Source organism: Balaenoptera borealis (assembly GCF_965194805.1).
Source record: "Balaenoptera borealis genome assembly, chromosome: 3".
NCBI lineage: Eukaryota > Metazoa > Chordata > Mammalia > Artiodactyla > Balaenopteridae > Balaenoptera > Balaenoptera borealis.
The window spans coordinates 179540198-179564702 of NC_138866.1; the positions used below are offsets into that span (position 1 = coordinate 179540198).

The 24505-nt window shown below is 40.6% G+C and overlaps 1 protein-coding gene across 1 annotated transcript in view; it reads right to left on the reverse strand.

Annotated features, from left to right (window-relative positions):
• Positions 1-24505, reverse strand: part of CUBN (cubilin) — a 283798-nt gene that overhangs the window by 19447 nt on the left and 239846 nt on the right. Inside the window, exons 61-62 of the mRNA XM_082385173.1 lie at positions 22920-23137; positions 2131-2339 (exon numbers count right to left, since the gene is read on the reverse strand). Of these exons, the coding sequence (XP_082241299.1) occupies positions 2131-2339; positions 22920-23137 (427 nt within the window). The remainder of the gene's footprint in view (positions 1-2130; positions 2340-22919; positions 23138-24505) is intronic.

The window sequence follows — 24505 nt, forward strand, 5'->3', positions numbered from 1 at the left end:
TGAGGAATCAGGGAGACAGGGAAGCTTGTCAGGTGGCAAAGCTGGGTCTGAGTCCATATGATCTGCCTCAAAAGCCTGTTGCTCTCCTGTAAAATCAGGGGAGTGCTCAAATCGTCTTGAACCTCAGCTCACTGCTGCTCTGGCCCCTTTGGTCTCGTTTCAGACAAGAAGAATTCAACCCGAACTGACATTTCTTGTTATCTGTAGTCTTCCGTGAACTCCCTCTGACCTGGCTTCTGTGCCAATACTTTATTTAAATGGTTGTCATCCTATCTAATGAGTTTCTTCTTTATCTTCACCTTTCTTGGCTTCTCATTTACAATTTAATTAGCACTGACCGTCCATCCTTGGTAAAGACTTTTCTCCCTTGCCTTCCGCGATAACTGCATTATTCCTGGTCTGTCCACTTCTCCCATGACGCGTCTGTTTCTCCTCCTGCCTGCCTCACACTGTACCTTTCCTGGAGTTGAGCGGGAGCCAGGCTTTCTAGCACCATGCAGCCTCTCGCAAAGAGAGCATCTCTCTCCTGACATAAGAAATGCTCTTTTGCTGCCTCCTGTCTGTGCTGCTGTCTTCTTGCTGGAGCTCCTCCCATTCTCTGCCCCCGGGAAATTTCACTTGTCTGCTCTGCTGTCACCCAGACTGAACCAATACTTACAAACCCATGGCCCCCTCCTAAGAGTACTAACATTCTCAGGCCCCGACCAGGGATGGAACCCGTGCCCCCTGCAGTGGAAGGGTGGAATCCTCACCACTGGACCGCCCACCAGGGAAGTCCCAGTACTGACACTCTTTTGGTCTTCCCAGCTTGGTTCTTTTCACAGTGAAAATGTAAGACAGTCTATATGTAATGAAGTGCTCAAATGTGTATTTTGTCTATGACTTTTCCTTCTCTTTCTTTTAAAACCAATTTCTGTAAAATTTAAGATAATTTTTGAACTTAAAAGTTTCTCTCACACCAAGGTTGTCATCTGCACCGTCTCTGTACCCTTCTTACCTAACGGTAACTTCTTTCTGGGGTCTTAACTCCAGAGTCTCCCCTGACCAGCCACCCAGAATGCTGATTTCAGAGTCATCTTTCTTACATACTGCTCTCAACTTACCACTCATCGGAAAACCTGCAATCACTCCTTATTTCCAACTGCCTAAAATCTAAATGCCATTAGCTTGACTTTCAAGATCCTTTGCAATCTGGATATTTCTCCACTTAGGCAGTCTTATTTCTTGTTCCGCTTTAACAATATTCTGCTCTGATAAAGCCAGCCTCTTCACTCTTTCAACTTCAATGGCTTTTTTGTACGTTTGCCTTGCTTAGGATGCCCTCTCTCCCAACTTGAATAAGTGTCCCCTCATTCTATGAAGTCTTTCTTGTTCACAGCAGATCATCATGAATTATCCTCCCTTCTAAACTTGCGCATGGCTTCAAGCCTATGCCCAATGCACTTGAATAGTGACTCTCCTGAACTACCTAGTGTTGATTTGCACGTGTCATCCCTTAATTCTGCAATCAAATTTAAGCTCCTTGTGAGCGGAAATACTGCTTTACTTGATGTTTTCCCCCAAGACTGTAGTAGTCTACATTGATTGATGTTACTTAGCACTTTTAATCTGAATGCATATAGCCTGATAGATACAATGATTTAATATTAAAGAGCCATTTAAAAATTGAAAATTTTCTTGATTTACTTCTAATGGGACTTCAGAACTACGGTATATTTCACATCTAAAAGTAATATAAGTAAATATACAAACTTTGAAAATAAAGTAAGGAGTGATGATTTGCATATAGACACTGTCATTTATTTTAGACTTTTTGCCAAAAAGCCTTTGAGTATCTCTTTCCACACAACCCATCTTCCCATAGATCATCTCTTGACAAGGCTTGGAGGAACAGTAAATCTTAAAGCTAATGTTAGAAGCTGCACAAAAATTTTGAGTCATTTGTATTAAAGATTATTTTGATGTGAAGATAGAGCATCTGCAATATGATACGTTATATCATTGAAGAAAAGGTCATTTTAAAAATTAGCAGCACTCACAATTTTCAGGACTTCCTGTGTGGTATAAACTGGAATACACCACGAAGAGGTCTGTATTAGAAGACTCTGTTAAGAAACATAATAGCCTTACCTTGACGTAATCATAAATGCATCTTTGCAAACTAGTTGCTGCCTCCAGAGCGAATGTGTTGAAGGTGAGTCTAATTAGCTTGTTTACAGGGGCAGTTATGAACCATATGCAGTTTAAATTCTTGTCGTATCTGCCATTCGAATCAGAATCAGGAGAGGCAAAGGTATGATCTGAACCTGTCAGATGACCACCACATCCTTGCTGAGGCCCTGTGTTAAAAAAAAAAAAAAAAAAAAAGACACATCACTATGCAGAGCAAAGAGAATGGAACTGAAATTTTATGAGGAGGGTTTTTAAAAATCATATCGTTTCTTTTTTCTGTCACACTTCTTTTTTTTATAAACATTGCTTAATCTACCTCATCAGGAAGGTGGATTTTTAAAAATTTATTTATTTATTTATTTTTGGCTGTGTTGGGTCTTCGTTTCTGTGCGAGAGCTTTCTCTAGTTGTGGCAAGTGGGGGCCACTCTTCATTGCGGTGCGCGGGCCTCTCACTATCGCGGCCTCTCTTGTTGCGGAGCACAGGCTCCAGACGCGCAGGCTCAGTAGTTGTGGCTCACGGGCCCAGTTGCTCTGCGGCATGTGGGATCTTCCCAGACCAGGGCTCGAACCCGTGTCCCCTGCATTGGCAGGTGGATTCTCAACCACTGCGCCACCAGGGAAGCCCAACACACTTTGATGAACATTATCAGACTGCTCACTGGGCTCCACTGAGCTTATGCAACCATGGCTGCCCCTCACCTTAGTTTCTTCGCTATTATTTCCTCTTCAACCAGCAATCCATCAGTCCCTACCAGCTTACATCTAGTTGCCTAGAAAAGTGGGTAAACAGATAGGGTTCTATATGCATTTTTAGAACTCTTGATGTGACTTATTGGAGCTTTTTCTATCCTTGAAAAATCCAATTTTATACAAAATAAAGTATTTTGCATAACAAAACTGATGGAAACTGTGAACCCGTTTTACCTTTATGCTCTGCTTTTATGAACACTATCAGACTGAAAACTGAACTTAAGAAGAACTTTACCCAACATCCCAAGAAAACTGGCCCTCAACAAATCTTTTATTTAAATAATCTGGTAGAAAGAGGCTGAGAGGCATATAACACCACAATCCATTTTATATTGAACTGTACTCTATATTTGAAATTTTTCTTTTCCAAAAATAAGGGGAAGCTGAAGAAGAGGAACTTTATTGGAGAAAAATATCTACTTTGAAATGAAAACTCTGAAATTCAGAATAAAAATACAAAAGAGAGATAAAGAACACTCTCAGTACTCAACTATGAAAAAAATATGGCACAAACTCCTTAGAGCACGGGATTTAGTTTCTTCCACTCCACAGCCTAAGGCGATGCCTTGGAAAGGAAGAAAAACTTTACTGACAATTTCGGAAGAAACACATGAGGATGAATTAAGCTCAGAACAGCCCTGGTAGGAATAGAGATGAAATAGGTGTTCAAAAGGGTTTTCATAAAGCTTGCATTCTACACAAATGCGCATCATTACAAGTTCCGCAGTCAAATTCACTGACAGTCTCATTCCATTTATTTGATCTGTTAAAAGTGAAAGGGTTGCTTTCAACATTAGGGGGCGCTATGATTCAGGACTTCGCTCTTGGCAGGAAAGGCAAACAATGGCTGCCGACCTCGGAGGCAAAGGATATCAAATGCGCAGGAGCGTTTTCCAGGATAGGTGCCTTATTTAGGAGGTCAGGCTACCCTGTCATAGCTTCTAAGTCAAGTAAAACTACAGAGTATTTGCACAGTCCGATGTTTCCTGGAGTGGAAATGCCTCCAAAGGCCCAGTCCCCGATACATCCATAGATGGCATCTAGAACAAAATTATTATGAAACCAAAGCAATGCTAACCACTCTGCTCCTATGAAACAGGCCTGCAAAAGGAAGAAGGAAGTGGGGTTTGCACAGTTTTCACTCCAGTGTGGACTGATTGTTACCTAAGGCAACCACTTAAGCTTATTGACATGCCTAGCAGGGAAGAACAATTACTCAGGGTATTAATGAATTGAGAAAATTGTTTGTCTATCAAATATTGCCAAGGAAATATATTTAGTATTTTTTAAATTAATTTTTATTGGAGTCTAGTTGATTTACAATGTTGTGTTAGTTTCTGCTGTACAGCAAAGTGAATCAGTTATACATATCCACATATCCACTCTTTTTTAGATTCTGTTCCAATATAGGTCATTAGCAAGTATTGAGTAGAGTTCTCTGTGCTATACAGTAGGTTCTTACTAGTTATCTATTTTTATATTTAGTACTGAGATGGGAGAAGATGAATGGTAGTCCAAGAGCAGTGATAAGTCATAAATCAACAATAATGATACAATTTAGAAAATGATGGGTGCCACAAAAGAGGCAGTAAAAGTCTTGTGAGTTTTGCAAGAAGGGGAGATTATTACTTCAGGCTAAGAGGATCTAGAATGTTCAAGGCAGAGGTGACAGTTGATCTGCATCTTAAAGGATAAATAGGACAAGACCATGTAGACTTGCCTGGTATTGGCAAGTGCAAGTTGAAAGACCTCGTAACCAAAGGTTAAGTGGACAAGAATTTACATGTATAGAATTTGACCTTTAGACTTTATTCTCCAGATAATAGGGATCCACTAGAAAGGTTTTTGATCAGAGAAGTGGTAGGGTCAGAATGAATGCACTTTCTCGTCAAGTCTGACCTAGAGATGCATCTGGTGGTCACGTTTACACATAAGGGAGGGACTGGAGGAGATGAAGCCAGGCCCAAGGACACCGCTATGGTCCAGGCTGGCAGAGGCAAGGGGCAGTGCAGAGCTGGAGGTCTGCATGTAGGAAAACCAGACCGCTGGGCTTTATTCTACTAACGCATCAGCTGCAAAAACTAAATGCTATTTTTAAAAATTCAAGCTATATATTTTATCACCACTTGCTTATTAATTGTTGCTAATAAGTTAATAAGTGCAGAATGACAACTGTACTGGGCACCGAGAGTGCCATTATACACACTTATTAGACAAGACTACTGCTGCAGCTATTATTGCTACTATTGCTACTAATGCCCTAAGACACAGACACCCTCCCTTCCAGAAACCCAGAGCAAGGATCCGCAGATCGCTGGTGTGCACTGGCATAGACTGAGTGGGAGACTGCATGATTCCTAACTTTTCAGAATCTCTCTTTGCAGGGCCCTAGAATGGACAGAGTACAGTAAGTCCCCTACATACGAACCTTCAAGTTGCGAACTTTCAAAGATGCGAACATGCATTCCATCAACGTCAGGTGTGAGTGAAATTGCAGCTTGCCCTCCATCTCCTATTGCTGTGATCCTTCAGCTCTACCATCTCCCACCTCCCCTCCCTCCTCCAGTCAGTAACTCTTCTTGCCTGTTCACTCAATGCCAGCCCCTGGACGCCAGCTGTTGTACTGTACTACTGTTCTTTTCAAGGGACTGTACTGTAAGATTAAAGATGTTTCATTTTTTGTGTTTGTTTTTTATGTATTATTTGTGTGAAAAGTATTATAAACCTATTACAGCACAGTACTATATAGCTGATTGTGTTAGTTGGGTACCTAGGCTAACTTTGTTGGACTTACAAACAAATTGGACTTACGAATGCATTCTCGGAACAGAGCTCATTCCTATGTAGGGGACTTAACTGTATCTTTTCTGTCACTTGATGTTAGGTTTCACCATATGACTTGCTTGAGACAATGGAATATTAATGGTCATGGAGTAGGAAGAGGCCTTAAATGTGCTTATGGTTTTTTTTTTAATTAATTAATTTATTTACTTATTTATTTTTGGCTGTGTTGGGTCTTCGTTTCTGTGCGAGGGCTTTCTCTAGTTGTGGCAAGTGGGGGCCACTCTTCATCGCGGTGCGCGGGCCTCTCACTGTCGCGGCCTCTCTTGTTGCGGAGCACAGGCTCCAGTCGCGCAGGCTCAGTAGTTGTGGCTCACGGGCCCAGCTGCCCCGCGGCATGTGGGATCTTCCCAGACCAGGGCTTGAACCCATGTCCCCTGCATTGGCAGGCAGATTCTCAACCACTGCGCCACCAGGGAAGCCCTGTGCTTATGTTTTTTGGCTTAGAGTTTTGTCCTCCTGTGATCCACCAAGAGCTCACACCCTGGGTACCTGCGTGGAGAGCAGACCTGACCCCAGTCTGTACTGTAGGCCAAGCACAGTCAATCTGCATCCTGGAACAGGCAGGCAAACTGGCCTGCTGACCCATAAGTGATAAAAATAATATTCCAGGTATAAGCCACTGCATTTTGGATCGTTTGTTATACAGCATTATTGTGGCAATAGCTGACAAATACAAAAATAGCTTTTTTGAATTATCAAATTATAATAGAGCACATTGATGAACTCATAAAATATACATACAGAGTAAAAAAAAAAAAATGGAGAACTAAAATTATCATCAGATAATCCTGGCTAAAATAGTCAAATAACTAAAGTAAATATAGCATTATATGAGTGAATTATACAACTCATATTCTATATGAATAATATTAAATGAATAAACATAATATGAATAAATAGTCAAATAATTGAAGTAAACACAACATTGCATGAGTGAACATCTTTTGGGGTTCGTGTGGTACAGGAACTGGTTATAATTGCTCCTATTCTCCCACTTTAATATTTAAACATAGGGTAACTGCTCTGTGCTTCTGCCCCTCCTAAGGCAAAATGGAAATGTATACATATGTCTGGGGGGCTATAAAGATGAATATTAGCAAAAGAAGGGTTCTTCACCAAAAAGTGCTATTGCCACATTACTATTTCTATATTTCAACAACAGCAGGACATAAGGGAAGGAAAAGGGAGAACTCTGTGACTATGAAATCGTTTCTTATATGTGTTGACTATGTTGCTATTTTAAAATTCCTTTTTTGGAGCCAGCTTGTGACCTTCACGTTGACGTGCTTCTTAGCATCACAAATCCATCATCTCCCTGTTACTACACATTTCTCTACCGTCCAGCCAACTCCCGTCCATCAGCACCTTCCTCGTCAGTCAAGTTGTATCAGAAGCACTCTGTAAGCCAGTCCCTGTGCCAGAGAACCGATGTCACGCTAACCCTCTAACGAAAGAAGAAACACTTCCTACAAAAGAGCTGTGTCTACAGAGAAAGCAAATGCTTGGCTGAAGAAATATTGCAAATATAAACCCACAGGAAGCAGTGAGATCTGGGTCAGCGTCTCCTTAATTAAAAATCAGTAACTGAATCCTAAATCATCTCCCTCCAATTATGAATCTTCAGAGTGAGGCTCAAGCCAGAATAAATCTGATAGTAAGAAATAGCTCTATCATGTGAGAGAAAACATCTTGAAGGCTTCAGTGGGGTCAGATACATTTCTAAACAATTATCTTGAGAATGGACATTTCTGCAGCTGACATTACAGGGGGCTGACGTTTTATGGAGGTCTTCTGGATAGGATCTCTATCCATCTCTGGACAACCACTGCTTGGGCAGATGGTGGTTGGCCAGCTGTACTTTCAGATAACAATCGGCCTGACTCCAGGCATTCTCCTGTTCCCCAGTGAGCCAGCTAGGGCTTCAGGCTGTAGCTGAACATAGTGGAAGGAAGCAGCACTGAAGCTCAGGAAACAGAACACAAATGCACTTAAGGCTGGTGCCTTAGGGAAATGGGAGTTCCATAATCCTTTCTTTGAGTAAATCTTGTTGAGATTTTCAAAGCTGCAGTAGACAACTGCCCTAAAGCAGTGAATTCATTTAAAAAGTTCAACTAAGCTTCAGGTGAACATGTCTTGTCTTTTTTGCTAAAAGTGCATTGGAGTTATTATTCTCTACTCCCTAACCTTGAACATGCACCAGCTTTTAAGTACCGTATTTATATCTGCAAGAAAAAAAAATTCTTAACGGTTTTTGTAACCTGAGTTATGTTTTTCTGTTTGTTTTGAGTAATTTCACTCAATTTGCCTCACTTTAGACATCCTAATTTGAGACCCAGCCTAAGTTAACTTAGAATGTATACTTAGTCTGGTAATATTTGGGAAGCATAAAACTGAAATACTAAAAGAAAGGTAATTTCAGCAGTTAATCAGTAGCTATAGTCACAAGTAAAAGAGCAATGCAATGTATAAAGAACTTAGGATCAGGAAAATTATATAATCAACTTTTCATTTATTTTGCATTATTTTGGTATTACTGAAAACACCCTGTGTATGCATTAATAGTTTTAGGGCGTTTCATGAAAATCATTCTCACCAACTTTGAAATTTTAAAAATGACTTATTAAGCAATATATAATGATATAATCATGTCAACTGATGCAAGAAAAGGATTTGACAAAATCCAACACACATCATGACATAAACTCTCAGCAAACTAGGAATAAAAGGGAATTTTCTCAACTTGATAAAGAGCATCTACAAAAACCATACAGCTCACATGATACTTAATGGTGAAAAACTAAATGCTTTCCTCCTAAGGTTAGGAACAGGGCACTGATCTCACCACTCTTATTCAACAAAGTATTGGAAACTCTTGCCATTGTAATAGACAAGAAAAATATACAGACTGGAGAGGAAGGAATAAAATTGCCACTATCTGCAGATGCAGAAAATCCCAAGGAATCTACATAAAAATTCCTAGATTAACAAATGAGTTCAGCAAGAACTCAGGATAGAAGAACAAGGCACAAAAATCAATCACATTTCTATAAACTAACAAGGCACATGTGGAAACCAAAGTTAAAAATACAATTGCTCTAAAGAAAATAAAATACTTAGGTATACACTTACTGAAATGTATACAGAACTTGTGTGCTAAAAATTACAAAGCGATGAAAGAAATTAAAGACCTAAATAGATGGTGAGACGTATGTATTCACGGACTGGAAGACTCATTCTAGTGAAGATGTCAGTTATTTCCCAGATGATGCACAGCTTTAATTGTAGTTCCTACAAAAGCCCCAGCAAGATTTTTCTGTTGACATCAAAAAGCTTATTTTAAAACTGTGGTACGTCAAGACAATAGAATATTATTCAGGGCTAGAAAATGAACTATCAAGCCATGAAAAGACATGGGAGCAACTCAGAGCATATTACTAAGTGAAAGAAGCCACTGTGAAAAGGCTACATACTGTACAATTCCAAGTAGATGACATCCTGGAAAAGGCAAAACTAATGAGACAGTAAAAGAATCAGTGGTCGCCAGGGGTTGGGGGGAGGGAGGGAGGGAGGCATGAACAGCCAGAGCACAGAGGATTTTTAGGGCAGTGAAAATACTCTGTACGATACCATAATGATGGATACATGTCATTACACATTTGTCCAAATCCATTGAATGTACAACACCAGGAGTGAACCGTGACACAAACTATGGCTGTTGGGTGGTTATGATGCTTCACTACACATCATCAGTTGTAACAAATGTCTCACTCTGGTGGGGATGTTGGTCAATGGTGGAGGCTGTGCACGTGAGGGGCGAGGGCATAAGGGGAATCTCTGTACCTTCCCCTCGATTTTGCTATAAATCTAAAACTGCTGTAAAAAATAAAGTCTTAATAAAAACCAACCAACCAGCCAAAACAAAATAAACAAACAACTTAGTTTAAAATTTACATAGAAAGTCACAGGCTCTTGAATAGTTAAAACAATCTTGACAAAGAAGAATAAACTGGAAAGGCTCAATCTACCTATTACTATACAGCTATAGTAATCCAGATAGTATGATATTCGTGGAGTGTTAGACAAACAGATCAATGGAAGAGAATAAAGAACCCAGAAATATGTCCACACAAATATGTCCAAGTGATTATTTACAAAGATGCAAAAGCAATTTAATGGAGGGAGGATAGTCTTTCAACAAATGGTGATAGAGAAATTGGACATCCAGGAGCAAAAATTAGGTCCAACCTAAACCTCAGACCTTGAACAAAAATTAGTTCAAAATGGATCATAAACATAAATGAAAAATGTAAAACCATAAAACTTTTAGAAGAAATCGAAGTAGAAAATCTTTGAGACCTCAGGATAGGTAGAGTTCTTAGCCTTGTTATCAAAACACTGTACATAAAAGGAGAAACGATATGCTGGACTTCATCAAAATTAAAAACTTCTGTTCTAAGAAAGGCCCTGTTAAGAGGACAAAAAGGCAAGACATGGACTGGGAGAAAATATTTGCAGACCATGTACCTGGAAAAGGACTACTACTGAGACTATATGAAGAACTCTCAAAACCCAATAGTGGAAAAACAAGTAATCCAATTAAAAAAATGGGAAAAAATTATGAACATATATTTCACCAAAGAGGATATACATATGACCAAAAAAACACATGAAAATTGTTCACCATTAGGGAAATGTAAATTAAAACCATAATGAGATATTAATACATTTCTATCAGAATGGCTAAAACACACACACACACACACACACACACACACACGAGTGATAGCTCATTGTAGAATACCACACTCCACAATGGAATGACCAGGGTGAGGGTGTCCCAAGTGTGGATAGCACAGAAAGTACTCCACAAGGACTTTCTAACCAAGATGATAGAACACAGATGACAATGAAATAGCATCTTAAAGTGCTGAATGGAAATAATTGCCAAACTAGAATTCTGCATTCAGAGAAAAAATCCCACAAAATTTAAGACAGAATAAAGCCATTTTCAGAAAAACAAAAACCAAAAGACATTTTTACTGGAAGATTTGCAATAAATAAATTAAAAAAAAAAAACACTAAAGGGAGTTCTTCAAAAAGAAACTGATCTCAGATGGAAGCATAGAAATTCAGGAAGAAAGAACAAAAGCAATGGTAAATATACATAATTACTAACTGAAACAATAAAAACATTTTATATGCTTAAAACATATGTAGAATTTAAATAATTGATATTAACAGCACAGAAGACAGGAAGTGGATTAATGGAGTTAAAATGTTGCATTTATTATGATAGGGTAAAAGGACTAGTTTTAAATTAGATTCTAATGAGTCAAGGGTGAATGTTATAATCCCTAAGGTAGTAACTAAGAGTAACTGAATATATAAGTAATGATTTTTATTTATTTATTTTTGTTTTCTTTATTCAAGACCCATTTATTCTCTAGTTCTGCCCACACGGAGACACCCTCCTTGAAAAGGCGTTAAATCCTTCCCTTCAGTTTAACACCTTGTGCTGAAAACACGTGTTCCAAGGTTTCAGCTAGGAGATCCACATTCTTAAAGCACTGATTCTTAATCCTCATCTAGATTTCTCCCCTTGGATGGGGGGAGATGACCAAACACAGAGAAGAGCAGCTCACGACTGGGGGCTCTGCTCGCCCAGAAGACCTTGCAGCTTTCTGACCAGCCGGCTGGAGCCAGGATTAGGGCCCTGAGACGAGGGGCGCCTGCTGGGCTGCTGCCACCGCAGACGGGCCACGCTGCCACTGGGCGCCTTCCTGCCCCACCGCCACCGGCCCCCAACGCCTGCCCTCGTCCCTAGGCTGGCTGTCCCCTCCAGTGTCCCCGGAGTCTGGGGACTCCAGACGGTCTCCGCTCACACGTCTGTGTCCCGCCTGCTGCCTGCTGAGCCCCGCCAGGGGGGGAAGCGCACAGAACTGCTTCTCAGCACACCAACGTCCCACACCGGAGTTACCTGAGAAGCCTGCAGGTCCTCTTCCATCAGAGGACACTCCCAAGGCCGCCGCTTCCCCGGGCTCCCCACCGCCCTTGCCGGCAGCCTGGCCGTGCGTGGCCCCCGTGCTGAGTCGGGCGCCCCCCCCCCCCCGGCTCCACTCTCCCGGGGAACCGAGGACGGCGCCCTGGGCTCGTCGGCAGGATCTGTCCCGAAGCCAGTCCTAGAGCGACAAGAGCCACACCTGCGGGTCTGTTCCACCGACCGGCCGCCCAGGAGCGAGCTGGGCCCACGGGCCGCGGTCTGGATCGTGTCGGCTGCTCCTTCTTGCCTGGGTTCACAGGCCAACAGCCCGTGTCCTCCCTTCCCTGCTCGTCACCGCACCAGCGGCTCTCTCCTACCTGCTGCCGTCCCCGGCCCGGCAACCTCGTGCTCCGGGGCCAGCCGAGAACCGAGACGCCAGCAGGCCCCTAGTTGCCAGCAGGCCAGCCCCCCGTCGAACGACTGCCGCCTAGCCGTGTTCTCGAGGCCTCAGGGCCGCGGCCGCCCCTCCCCGGACCCGCGACGCTCCACGGAGGCGCCGGAACCTGGCCGCGCGCAGCCCAGCACCGGCGACCTCTGCGCCCGCCTGGCCCGCCGCCCGGACAGTAATGATCTTTAAAAGAGAGTGATAATTGATTAATTCAGAAAAGGCAAAAACACAAAGATGGCTAAAGAAACATAAGAACATATGGAACAAACGGAAAACAATACGGTGGTCTATTTAAATCCAATAATGTTAGTAATTTTATTAGTAACATGGTCCAATCTCCAACTGAAAGACAAAGCAAAACAAAACCCAAATACATTCTTTGGGGTAGAGAAATGTTGAAAGTGGAGAGATTGAAAAATATACCATGAACTGAAAGAAAGCTAGGGAAGCTGTATGCTAAATCGGAAAACGTGGACATTCAAGCAAAAAAAAAAAAGACCTTGCAGAATAACATGAGTCAATTCACCAAATTCACCAGGAAGATATAATAATTTTAAATGTACATGTGCTACACATTACATTGTCTCTAAGTAAAATAAGACCAAAATTTCCAGCCCTGATCTCTCTACTGAGCTTCTAAGTCTTGTATCTGACTACCTACTGAACATTAGCTGGGTGACTTAAAGGCACCAAATATTCCGCACCAAAACCAAACATTATTATTTTCTCCTATGAAACCTGGTCCTCTCCTGTAAATTTACATTTAGATAGTGGGATCACAGGATACTGTCCAGAAACCTTAGGGTCACCATGTTTTCCTTTTCCCTCAATTCATTGTTCAAAGACTACTGTGTCCTCTTGATTCTGCATCTTAAGTGTTTCTCCTTTCAATTTCCTTCTTTATTTTCACACTGTCACTGCTCTCATCCCCTGCCTAAATGATGGCAATACTTTCCCAATTTTTCTCTGTCTAAAATGCTGCCCCTACTTCAAAACATCATCCTCACAGGTGCTAGCATGTGCTTTCTGCACCACATCTGAGTAGATCATAGTACTCTGCAGCCTCCAAATGATTAAGGGTTCCATCCGCAACCGATGCAGAGCCCACCTCGTCCACCCCCTCCTGTCTCTCCTGTTTCAGCCCCTACTGCTCTCTACCTGACAACCCAAAGCGGTAGTAACAATGTGCAGGCTGGTCTGTGGCCTCTGAAATGGGATATGCCTCTGCAACTTTGCACGTGCTTTTTCTTCTCCATAAAATGCCTGCTTTCCCAACGAAGGCCTTCTCGGCCTTCCGAGTGAGTATTATTTATAGCTAAAATTTAGTGCGTGCTAAAAGAGTGTCAGGCAATGTTCTAGTTTAATCTTCCCCACAACGCTATGAGGTAGTTACTATTAGTGGGCCCCTTTTACAGATGAGAAAATCAAGAGGGTAAGTAATTGTCCAAGGTCAAACTTGTTGGGATGTGTCAGGACTGAGTTTGAACCTAGAAAGTCTATCCCCAGAGCTTGCGCTACATTTACAAACCACTAGCTACAATTCACGGTTCACATTCCCTGCAGTGCTTTCTCGAACTTTTTTTTCCTGTGTCCTTTTTATTTTACTCAACGCCGAAGTACTTCAGATCGCTTCTGCCTCTGCTGTCCTCTGCACATACTTCTGACAAAAGCATTTATCAGAATTTACAATTATTTGCTGACTATTGAGTAAGCTTCTCAAAAATAGGGATCTTGTTGAATTCGTCTTCGTATCCCCAGAGAAAAGATCACTGCCTGCATAGTTAAGTGGCTGGTGAATACTGCTGAATAAGCAATTAAGGAAAGCATAGAAAATATATAGACAGTTCTTACTGGATGGATCTCTGCTTTCTAGTCTAAGTTTATAAGGGAATTCTTGGGATTAAATATATTTCTTGATTTATAAAGTTGTTACTATGTGATAAACATATTATGTACGTGTGCATGTGTATGTATGTCTATATATATATGTCTGTATACGTGTATAAATATATATTTTTATATATATATATATATATATATATATATATATATATAGGCATAGGACCAAGTTTTTGGTCCTATGTATTAACCTGTTTCAAAGCTAAGTTAGTTGACTTTTGTGGCATATTTGATTGTGAAGAAACAATCAGTAGAACAACAACAAAAATATCACCAAAAGATTTAAAACACTGTCAAAGGGGTAGTTGTTTTTTTTTTTTTTTGGTAGGAAAATGCTTGTTTAGCGAAAAATTTGCAATTATAAATGATGTTAGGTCTGTTACTTAAGAAAATCTAATCTCTGAGTGTTGGATTTCAGAAGGCAGAGCAAATTTAAAAATTTGTAAAATTCCAGACACTCTAATGTGTAGCACACTATATAGAAGAATGACTTTCTCTCACCATTGACAATTACAAAGTCAAAAGTTAGCAAAAATTAGAAAATGTTCTACTTAGACAGCAGGATTAATAGCAATGTGCTATTCAATGGTCATAAAATAGGTTGCATTAGAAAAATTATGAAATTCATCAAAGCAGAGTATCCAATAGTTTTTAATAATGTAAACAAGGGCATGAAATTGTTTTGTTGTTCTCGTTAATATATTAGGTTGTACATTGTGCTATTGATATTTAAATTTTATGACTCTGGTGGCAGTGTGATTTAGTGGAGACGGATTATTTTCCCAGTTCTGCTCAAGACTTGCTAAGAGACCCTGGCAAGTCACTTAATTTCTGTGTGACTCAGTTCCCCAATTTGTAAACTAAAATATATGAGAATGCCAATCAGGATTACAAAAATAAATGCCCAAATTCCTTAATTTTGATAGAATTTTAAGAAATTTTACTAAATTGGAGGCCATCATTTGGGGTTAGAGATTTTTGTTATACAGAAGTTTATTACCCTTATGTTCCAATGGAATTATACTCCATGGAATTGTGCTAATTCTTTACCATTATGCCATGCAAAGCTGTGAAGATAGATGTGACATTTGTCTGTCTACATCAGAAAGAAAATGGGCTTTTACTGTATGTGTATATGTATGCATATATATATAAATTATTTGTAAATATAAATGTTACTTAAAATATAAATACTAAAAATATATATTTTATGTATATTATATTTATAATATATAAAATATATTTGTATCATAAATATAAGTATACTATAAATATATAATTATGCTATGATATATTATTTATAAATAGTATATTTTACTAAAAAATATCTTTTTCCTTTCCTTACGGGAAGGAGGAAATAGTGACTGCTGCAGTTATGTGCAATATTTATATAGTAATAGTAAATTAAATACACTATTTAGGGCTAGGTACAAACTGGAAAGCAGGCAGTGTCAAAGGAGAAGATGAGAATGGAGAAAAGTAGCTCTATCTCCCCAAAGAGTTACAAAAGAAATGACTTGCCTTTGAGAAAACTCACCCCCAGAATCCGTCATCGTTCTGAGTGTGTTCACTGATCTCTACAAAAGTGATGTGGGCATTTTAGGAAAAGGATGAATTTGGGAGATAGCCCTACCTGATTCCAAGCTTGGCTTTACCTCTTATAAACCCTTTGACTGCAAGCAAATTACCTAATCTCCTAACTTCTTTGTTCCTCCATTGTAAAATGGGATAATCCCCATCTCAGGGGTAGTTGTGAGGGTTAGATGAGAAAATCCATGCAAAGCCCCTCCCGTAGAAGCTCAGTGACAGGAGGTCATTATCTGTATGCCTTGAGCATCCTTGACATCTTCTCCTGGCGGTGAACTGAAATTAAAGCTACCACACAAAGGTAGCAGATTTTTCACATCTCAGAACAGAGAGAAGAATATAGTCCCTGGTAATGTTTGATCTCTAAACATACTGTTCACAAGTAAAGAATTTTTTTTCAGTGTTTAATGCTGACCAGGCATAAACATGACAGTCTGCTTTTATGCTGCTGGAAACACTACATTGAAGCCAGGCGCAATGAATAAGGATAATGATTTTTACAGGGAATCTATGCTTATAAATAATTTAATCCTAAACATCCAGTTGTTGGATGAGTTGCATTTTTAGGAGGGCTGGTGTTGTTTAGGTTATGCAGAATAATTGCTTCCCAGCTTCTTGTTTATTTCAATGTTTTTCAAAGTGATATCTTATAATTTACCACTAATTCAATTTTATCACTTAGCTTGGTCTTCACAGTACCATCTGGTTTCATTTTCCCAATGACAATCCTATCCTTCAAGACCAGGGGCAGCAATCTGGTCATTTAAGGAGGGGGTGAGTGGGTTAGAGCACAGACTGATATTGGAATATATTTTAATAAAAACCTTTTCTTTTTTTTTTTTTTTTTTTTGGCTTCTCTGGAATTTTACTCCTGCCTACTTGCTTTTGTAAGGTTTTGGTGAACTAAGCATTTGTTAGTTTCTTTACCACATTCCCACATTCTCAGCTCAGCAAAAAACCCTTGTCCATAAAACCCACAAAGGAGAACCTGCAGATAACCTTGTCTTTGGCATCATCTCCCAAGGGATGCCTAATCAGCAGTGAAAGTTACAAGACTTAAAAAGAGCGGAAATAAGCTTAGTCTAGTTTTCTGCAAATGGGTTTACAATTTCAGCTCATCTCATTGTCAGACTTCATCAGAGGGAGCAAATGACATTAAGAGAACAGACAAAACACTGCTTTCGAGTAATATCCCCATTTTTGCTAAACTGAGGGTTATTTGAGCAGTGACTTAGGAAATTATTCACTTTGTAATTCAACTATCTTCCTGCAATTGTACTTTTAAAAGTAATGTCGTCTGGCAGCTAACATCAGGCTGCTAGGAAGCACAATAGAGACATAGACACATCGATATTTAGTGCCATTGAGTGTTTTTAAGTTTATTTTTTTAATGTTTAGCTACAGAACTTTAGAATGCCCCTTTGGTGTCCAAACTTAACACCAAAACTGTGAAATTTAAAAATAACTAGAAGCAGAAGTCTGAATTTGATATGTTGTTACATTTTCCTCCGTTTGCTGTGGTTATATTTTCCATCTTTGGGGCCCCAAACTGGCACCAGCTTTCTCTGTGTACTTTTCCTTCTTCTCCATCCCCTCTTACAAGTAAACTCCTGTTCAACCACCTCAACTTCTTCCCACCACTGCCAACTGTCTTCCTGTAGCATGTCTGAGAGACAGTTTCCACATGTTAAGGCGGCACGTAAAAATCCAGAGACCAGACACACAACCTGAATGTTGAGTCTGACCCTGTATTCCTAATTCTCTAAGGATAAAAGTCATCCAATTTACCACCCCGAGTAACAGCTTAACTATATGAACCATGACTGCATATTGAGAATGAGGTGAATCTAGATACAATGTATAACATATACATATTATACATAATATAATGTGATTATAAAGTAAGCATAATTTATCCATTTATTCTTTAATTCATTCACACAGCCAGTATCGATGGACTGATGGAGTAACAGTTACGTGCCAGGTGTCTGCCAGGCCTGGGAATTTTATTGGAATTTAGCTTTTGATTTGGGCTTTAAGTAATAAAATGTACTTTAGGGTCTGCTGGTTAGATTTCAGTGCACCCTGGAGTGGTCCTGTTGATAATAATGGCCCCTCTCTCCCGCTCCTCCACCTTAGAGAGAGGGTGGGGGGGTCATGGAGCCCTATAGAAATCCAGGTCTTCAGTATTACTTTCTGAGCCGTATCAGTCTTTCTCTTTGGCGTCTAAAGTACTTTACAGAAATTACCTACTGCATCCCCATCACATTCTTAAAAGACAGAATGAAGTAATATTTCAAATTGAACGTTTTTAGTGGATAAAAGCTGAGCTCAGCAAAGTTATAGGACTTTTCTAAGGCATCTCACCAGGAAATGATGTAATAAAGCCATTGGTCTCGTCACCTGCTCCCTGGTCTACAGCTCTGCCCGTTTGGGCATGTCCCCACCTTTGTCCTTGTTAAACATGTGCTTTGGTATTTTTGCCTTTGTCTCATAGCAAGAGTCTCATAGCAAGTGTCTGTGAGCCTGACCTTAATGCCACCTGCCTCATTCTCTATGTGGCAAATACCCCGGGCAGAGGGATACAGAGAGTAGCCCTCATCCTCAGCCCGGGAGCTGTGGGCAACAGGGGGCTGGAGCTTCAGTCATGTGTTCAGGATTTACAGCCTCTGGAGCCGTGAACCTCTGGTCACTGACGTCCTCTTGTCCCTCAGACCGCCATCTTCCCCAGGGTGACGGCCTTGTCCTTCTGGGACATGTCACCCTGAAGGAGACATGCTTTACTTTCTCCTTGACAGCCCACTGATCCAAATGCCCACAGACCTCAGAACTAACTGGGCCAAGTTCAGTTTTTGACCCTGACATTTTGCTAAAGGCTTATATGATACATTACTTAAGAAAACAAGTTTAGTTACTATGGTCCAACACAGTCAATAAACATAGTTTAAATCCCTGATCTAATCCTGTATCTACAAGTTTCGCATCTAATGGGATGAGCACATCGAAAACAGACTGACTGGGCCTGGAACATAACTGCATGAATAAATGTTCTTTCCTCTCTCACCCATTCTCCAAGGTGCACGGCTTCAAGTAAGAAATAACCGCTTTATTATTTCCTCGAGCAGCGCCCAGGAGAGGAAGTGCCCCTGGCTGGGGGTGGTGGGGGGGTTAACTCAGGTTCTGTGTCTCTGTGGGAAGCTGTCATGAGAAACAGAACTGGGAAAGGGGGCTTCCCTGGTGGCGCAGTGGTTGAGAATCCTCCTGCCGATGCAGGGGACGCGGGATCAATCCCTAGTCTGGGAAGATCCCACGTGCCGTGGAGCAACTAAGCCCGTAAGCCACAACTACTGAGCCCGTGATCCACAACTACTGAGCCTGTGAGCCACAACTACTGAGCCCGTGAGCCACAACTACTGAGCCAGCATGCCACAACTACTGAGCCCGCGTGCCACAACTTCTGAGCCCGTGAGCCACAACTACTGAGCCCGTGAGCCACAACTACTGAGCCAGCGTGCCACAACTACTGAGCCCGCGAACCACAACTACTGAGCCCGTGAGCCACAACTACTGAGCCCGTGAGCCACAACTACTGAGCCCACGTGCCACAACTACTGAGCCTGCACGCCTCAAGCCCGTGCTCCACAACAAGAGAAGCCACCACAGTGAGAAGCCCATGCACTGCAACAAAGACCCAATGCAGCCAAAAAAATAAAATAAAATAAATAAATTTTTAAAAATAATAATAAAACAAAAAAACAGACTGACTGAGAGGCACTCTGGCGTGAGACCAGTGCAGTAAGAAGAAATGGGGGCTTTGACGGCTTAAAAACACATTTGCAGGTCTGAAATGCTCCGTGAGTGACACAGGTGAGCACAGCCAGAGCTGAAGCAGACTCTGGTGGTAAAGGAGGGGCAGGAACTCAGCAAGCAGAAGTGGGTAGAATAAAGGGTACTCATCAGTGTTAGTTCTGCACCGTGGAGCTTGCCCACTTTGGCCAAATCCATAGGACTGAAGGCTTTTTAAACTTCACAGGATCATGGACACCACTGACAATCGGGTGAAAGTTGCATACTCTCCAGAAAAATGCTTAGATCTGCAGATAATTTCAGAGTTTCACAGGTCCCAGGATGAGTACTTCGCTGGTTATCCGTTATCGGGGATCAATTAGTCATGTAGGGGAGGAGTGATGGGGAAAGCGGGAAGGCAGGTGTACTTCACAAGTAGGTATCAGCTCCCAGGAAGTGCTGGCTTTGCTTTCTCCTTACCTTCCATCCCGTGCAGGTGGCCCTTCATAGAAGAAGTCCCATAAAAGAGGAGACCTGATTTCACATAATTCATTAGCGACAAACTAGGGGGATATTTCCCCCAAATTTGTTCTGACCCATTAGCAATACAAATATAACAAATGCCCAAGGAGAAGTTATCTAATAATCATATTATTGTATGAGCCAGCTCCTTACTGACTTCTGAAAAATTAAAGCAGATGTACATCAAGTATTGTCAAGTGTGGAATCAAAATAGCAAATTTGTAAAGCTCTAGTGTTTAGGTCAAGGTAAGCTAAACAGATGTCACAGACTAAAATGGTCTCCTCTTCACATCAATTATTTATTCAGGGAAGATACTGTCCTACAGGCGAAAGTGACAGTTTTGGAAACTAAAATTCACTGTTCCATCCTTAAAGTTGTTTTGTCTCTCTTTACAGGACACCCAGGGCAGTTTGAAATGGACGAGACTGAGGGGAAAAGTGCATCTTATTAGCCAAGTTTAAGTGCTTTATATAGATCTGTAAGAAAAAGATTCTATAAACCCTAGAATTCAACGTATTCTTTATTGTTTCTTCCCCTTTTCCTCACCATAAACAACAAAAAACAAACCAAATTGAAAAGCTCTGCAGAACGATCAGTGAATTTATAAGGGTGGTCTTGAAAGGTTTGTAAGACCAAGACACTACAAAATTATAACAATCGGTTGTTCAGGGAAAAAAATACCAGTAAAGATCACTTAAAATTACTTCTTAAATATTCCCAAGTGGCCAATAGCATTTATACGTGAAGAAGAGGTGAGAGGCACGCAGGGGTAGCACACTGGAAGGCAAGGAATGAGACCCTATTTCTGCTGTCTGCATGTAAACCTCTTCTCTCTCTAACTGTGACCAGAGGAAAATAGTTATTCACTGAAAGTGTCCAATGCTTATGGATGAGCAGGGCCTTTGACGGTGTAAGATTTTTCCTTCTGTGCTACTTCAGTTCAGTAAAATCACCTTAAGTCCGAAAATGTCTTTTTGTAGCTCAGAAAAATGTAATAATTAATGAGGCTAGGGAACACTGACTAACTTGGAAGCTTTCACGCAGGTGACAGCCATGTGGAGTACTTTAGGATGATTTCAATGATCATGTGAGAATACATCAGGAAAAAGAAAAACAACTTGAAAGCAGGTAGCAAGAGCTATGCAATTATGTGTCATTTGATTCTAAAGTCTGTGCTAAAGGCACGAATAAACAAGTTCTCTTGTGCAAAAAGTCTCCAAAGGAAAATTAATTTTTCTTTCAAAATAGCCCTCTGTGTTTTACATGACACTTCACTTGGGCAATTCCATTAAGGCAATGCTCTCTGTCTGCCCATGAGACTTGCTTTCAAGTCACTGTTGATACAGCTAAGTAGGGTAGGTGGCAAAGTGATTTTCTGATACAATTTGCACCATGTCTGCGTTTTATTGGGAAGCCTTCAAAACACAAATGTCTAATTGTTCCCCTCAAAAAATGCATGAGAAAAATCACACACCAAATGTCAAGAACGTGAAGGTGAGCTCTGCTTTCTATCAGAGGGATGAAGGTTAGCCAGAGCATGGGGTAAAGAGGAGGAAAGAGTTTGAACAGTGAGTCGAGATTCTTATTGTAGAAACCCTCCCAGGTTTCTCTGAGTCTCCACAGTAAGCGATTCGTTTTGTGAGCGGTTTGTTTTCAGAACATTATTCACTTCTACATTCAAATGGAAGAATCGAAACACTTCCCAGAGTCAAATATAAATTATCTTAGACTGTGCCACTGATGCTACGAGTTCAGGTAAACAGAGAACAGACCGGCTAACTCATACGGCAGGGCTCCCCAACCCCCAGGCCGTGGACCGGTACCGGTCCGTGGCCTGTTAGGAACCGGGCCACACGGCAGGAGGTGAGCGGCGGGTGAGCGAGCGAAGCTTCATCTGTCACTCCCCATCGCTCGCATTACCGCCTGACCCATCCCCCCACCCCCATCCGTGGAAAAATCGTCTTCCACAAAACCGGTCCCTGGTGACAAAAAGGTTGGGGACCGCTGTTTTAAAGGATTCAAAGTTCCAAGTTAATTCTATATAGATAATTATTTCTCAGAAGCAGTGGGAATAAACGGGGGTGCTATTTTTGATTGATCCTCTCACCCAGCTTTTCCTTTTACCTCTAGATGACTCCCAGATCACCTCCTCTGCCCAAGTTGCTTCTCAAGCTTCCGTTTCCACCTATATTTCTCCATTTAGATATCTCATAGGCCCTCCAACCCAAAACGATCCAAACCAAATACAATATTTCTTCCCTAAATCTTAGCCTCCTAAGGCACCGGTATCCAACAAGTCACCCATAGAAGTCATCCTCAACTCCTGTCCTCATGTAATAAGCATCAAGTTCCCAACACTGTACTTCCAAGGTATTCTACCTTCTGAATATCTCTGAGATTTCCACCCTTCTTCTATTTTTATTCCCACTGTGTTAGTTTGAGCCTTCAACCTTTCTCATCTGGAATTCTGTGATAAGCTTCTTCCTTCCACCATTCTCCACCCTGCTACCACTATGACCTTTCCAGAAGTCCAGTCGGGCTGTGCACTCTTTACTTAAAATTCTCCCAGGCTCTTCACCATTTTAAGGATAAAGTCAACAGAGGCTACAGGGCCTTCTTTCTTGATCTGGACTTTGCTACCTATAGGCTTAACTTCCACCATTTCCATGGGTGACAAAATGAGACTCAGGTCTCATTTGAGATGGTGGTGTAGACAGACTTTGTCTTTAAATACTAGAGAGACACATTTGTTGAGTGATTTTTTTTGTTTTTACTCAAAATACACCATATGTAATTTTTAAAACCAAAATTTTATGTGACATATTCCTCTCAACTTAAATGAAGAGCAACTTTAGACAGGTGAAAAAAAATAAACAAAGCGGAAAACTAACAGTAATGAAAAATAGATTTACACATGCAAAATTCTTACCCAATGTCTGCCAGAAAGATATCCTCCAACCTCTTGCTGTTTGAAACGAATCTGTCTTGAACTCCAGGAACATACTACTACTGCTGCTCTTAACACCTGGTGGAAGCGTGGAACCACAGAACTTGCCAAGAAGGGGATCACTGGTGTTAGAACCATCGTAAACTGCCAGGTAGTCTTGGGAGCACAGGGTGGAGGAAACCACATCAAAATCATTGAACCTGTGAAATGAACCTTGTTAATAATAATGTTCTCCATTTGGATTTCCATTAAATTATAGATTTAGTTCTTATTCAAAGAAAAAAAGACAAGACAAAGGCCAACAGCATCCAAGTTTCACTTGATAGGAAATGTAGAAACAGTATACTATTTTACTGATCAGTTCAAAAGTTTAGAGGAAAGTTTTTGAAAGACTAGAATATGTCAAGGAGTGTCATAAGCTCTGGGGATATAAAGATGAGTAAGATATAGTCCTGGATTTCCAGGGGTTTACAGTCAAGGACATATTAAATCTACCTGACATAAAAGTTTTGATAAGTTGAACTGATATTTATTTGTCATTTCAGCAACACTTTAGTTTTTCCATCTCATTAAAAATAGGGTATTTACTTTGTTCCCTTGTTATTTTTGTGAGATCAAGTGGTACTATCAATCTATTTTTTATTAATGGGAAGAATGCTAATGTAATAGAGTGGAAGAAATGCTGGTTTTAGAATCAGAGCTTCATTCTCATTCTCACAGTCTGTTTCCCTCTTTTTAAATGGAGTTTATTCTACGGTTAAGTGAAACAGTGTGTAAAAAGCAAATTATGGTAACTGGCATACAGTAGATGCTCAAAAAAAAAGGACAGACCCAACAAATGATCGTTATTATTATGATTTTGAAAACTAGGAATAAGAAATAGTTATTCCTCATAAAAGAAATAACAAATATAAAAACCCAATGGTAGGAAAGAATGAACTAAATTCTCTTGAGTCTTATTTAACTGCTATAACCAGAAATTCACATTTCAGATCACTGTGGTCGTCACGGGCATGTCACCACTCATCCCAGTGCTCAGCCTTCCTGACATTTGTTAGGATTGTCTTTCCGTGCACACTTTGAGGTCTGATGTGGCCCTAAGACATGCTCTGGCCACAGAAATGTAAGCAGGAGTCATGCGTATTACTTTTGGAAGAAGTTTTAAGAACTACTACTCAGTTTGCCACACTGCCTTCTACTGCAGTGATGATCATGGAAGCAAACGTAGAAATGAGTTTCCATCAACCTGGGCAGCTAAGTGACCATGATGAGAGGAGACTCCTTGCCAGGCCACGTTGGACACACTCACACAAGTGAGAAATAAACTTGTTGAGTTAAGCTACTGTGCCTTGGGGTTGTTTGTTACCACTTATAACCTATCCTGACAGATACATCCTTGACTTTTCTTTCATTGTCTAACATAGTATTTCTTTTCTTTTCTTTCCTTTTTTTAAATTGAAGTATAGTTGATTTACAATGTTGTGTTAGTTTCTGGTGTACAGAAAAGTGATCCAATTACACATATATATTCTTTTTCATATTCTTTTCCATTATGGTTTATTGCAAGA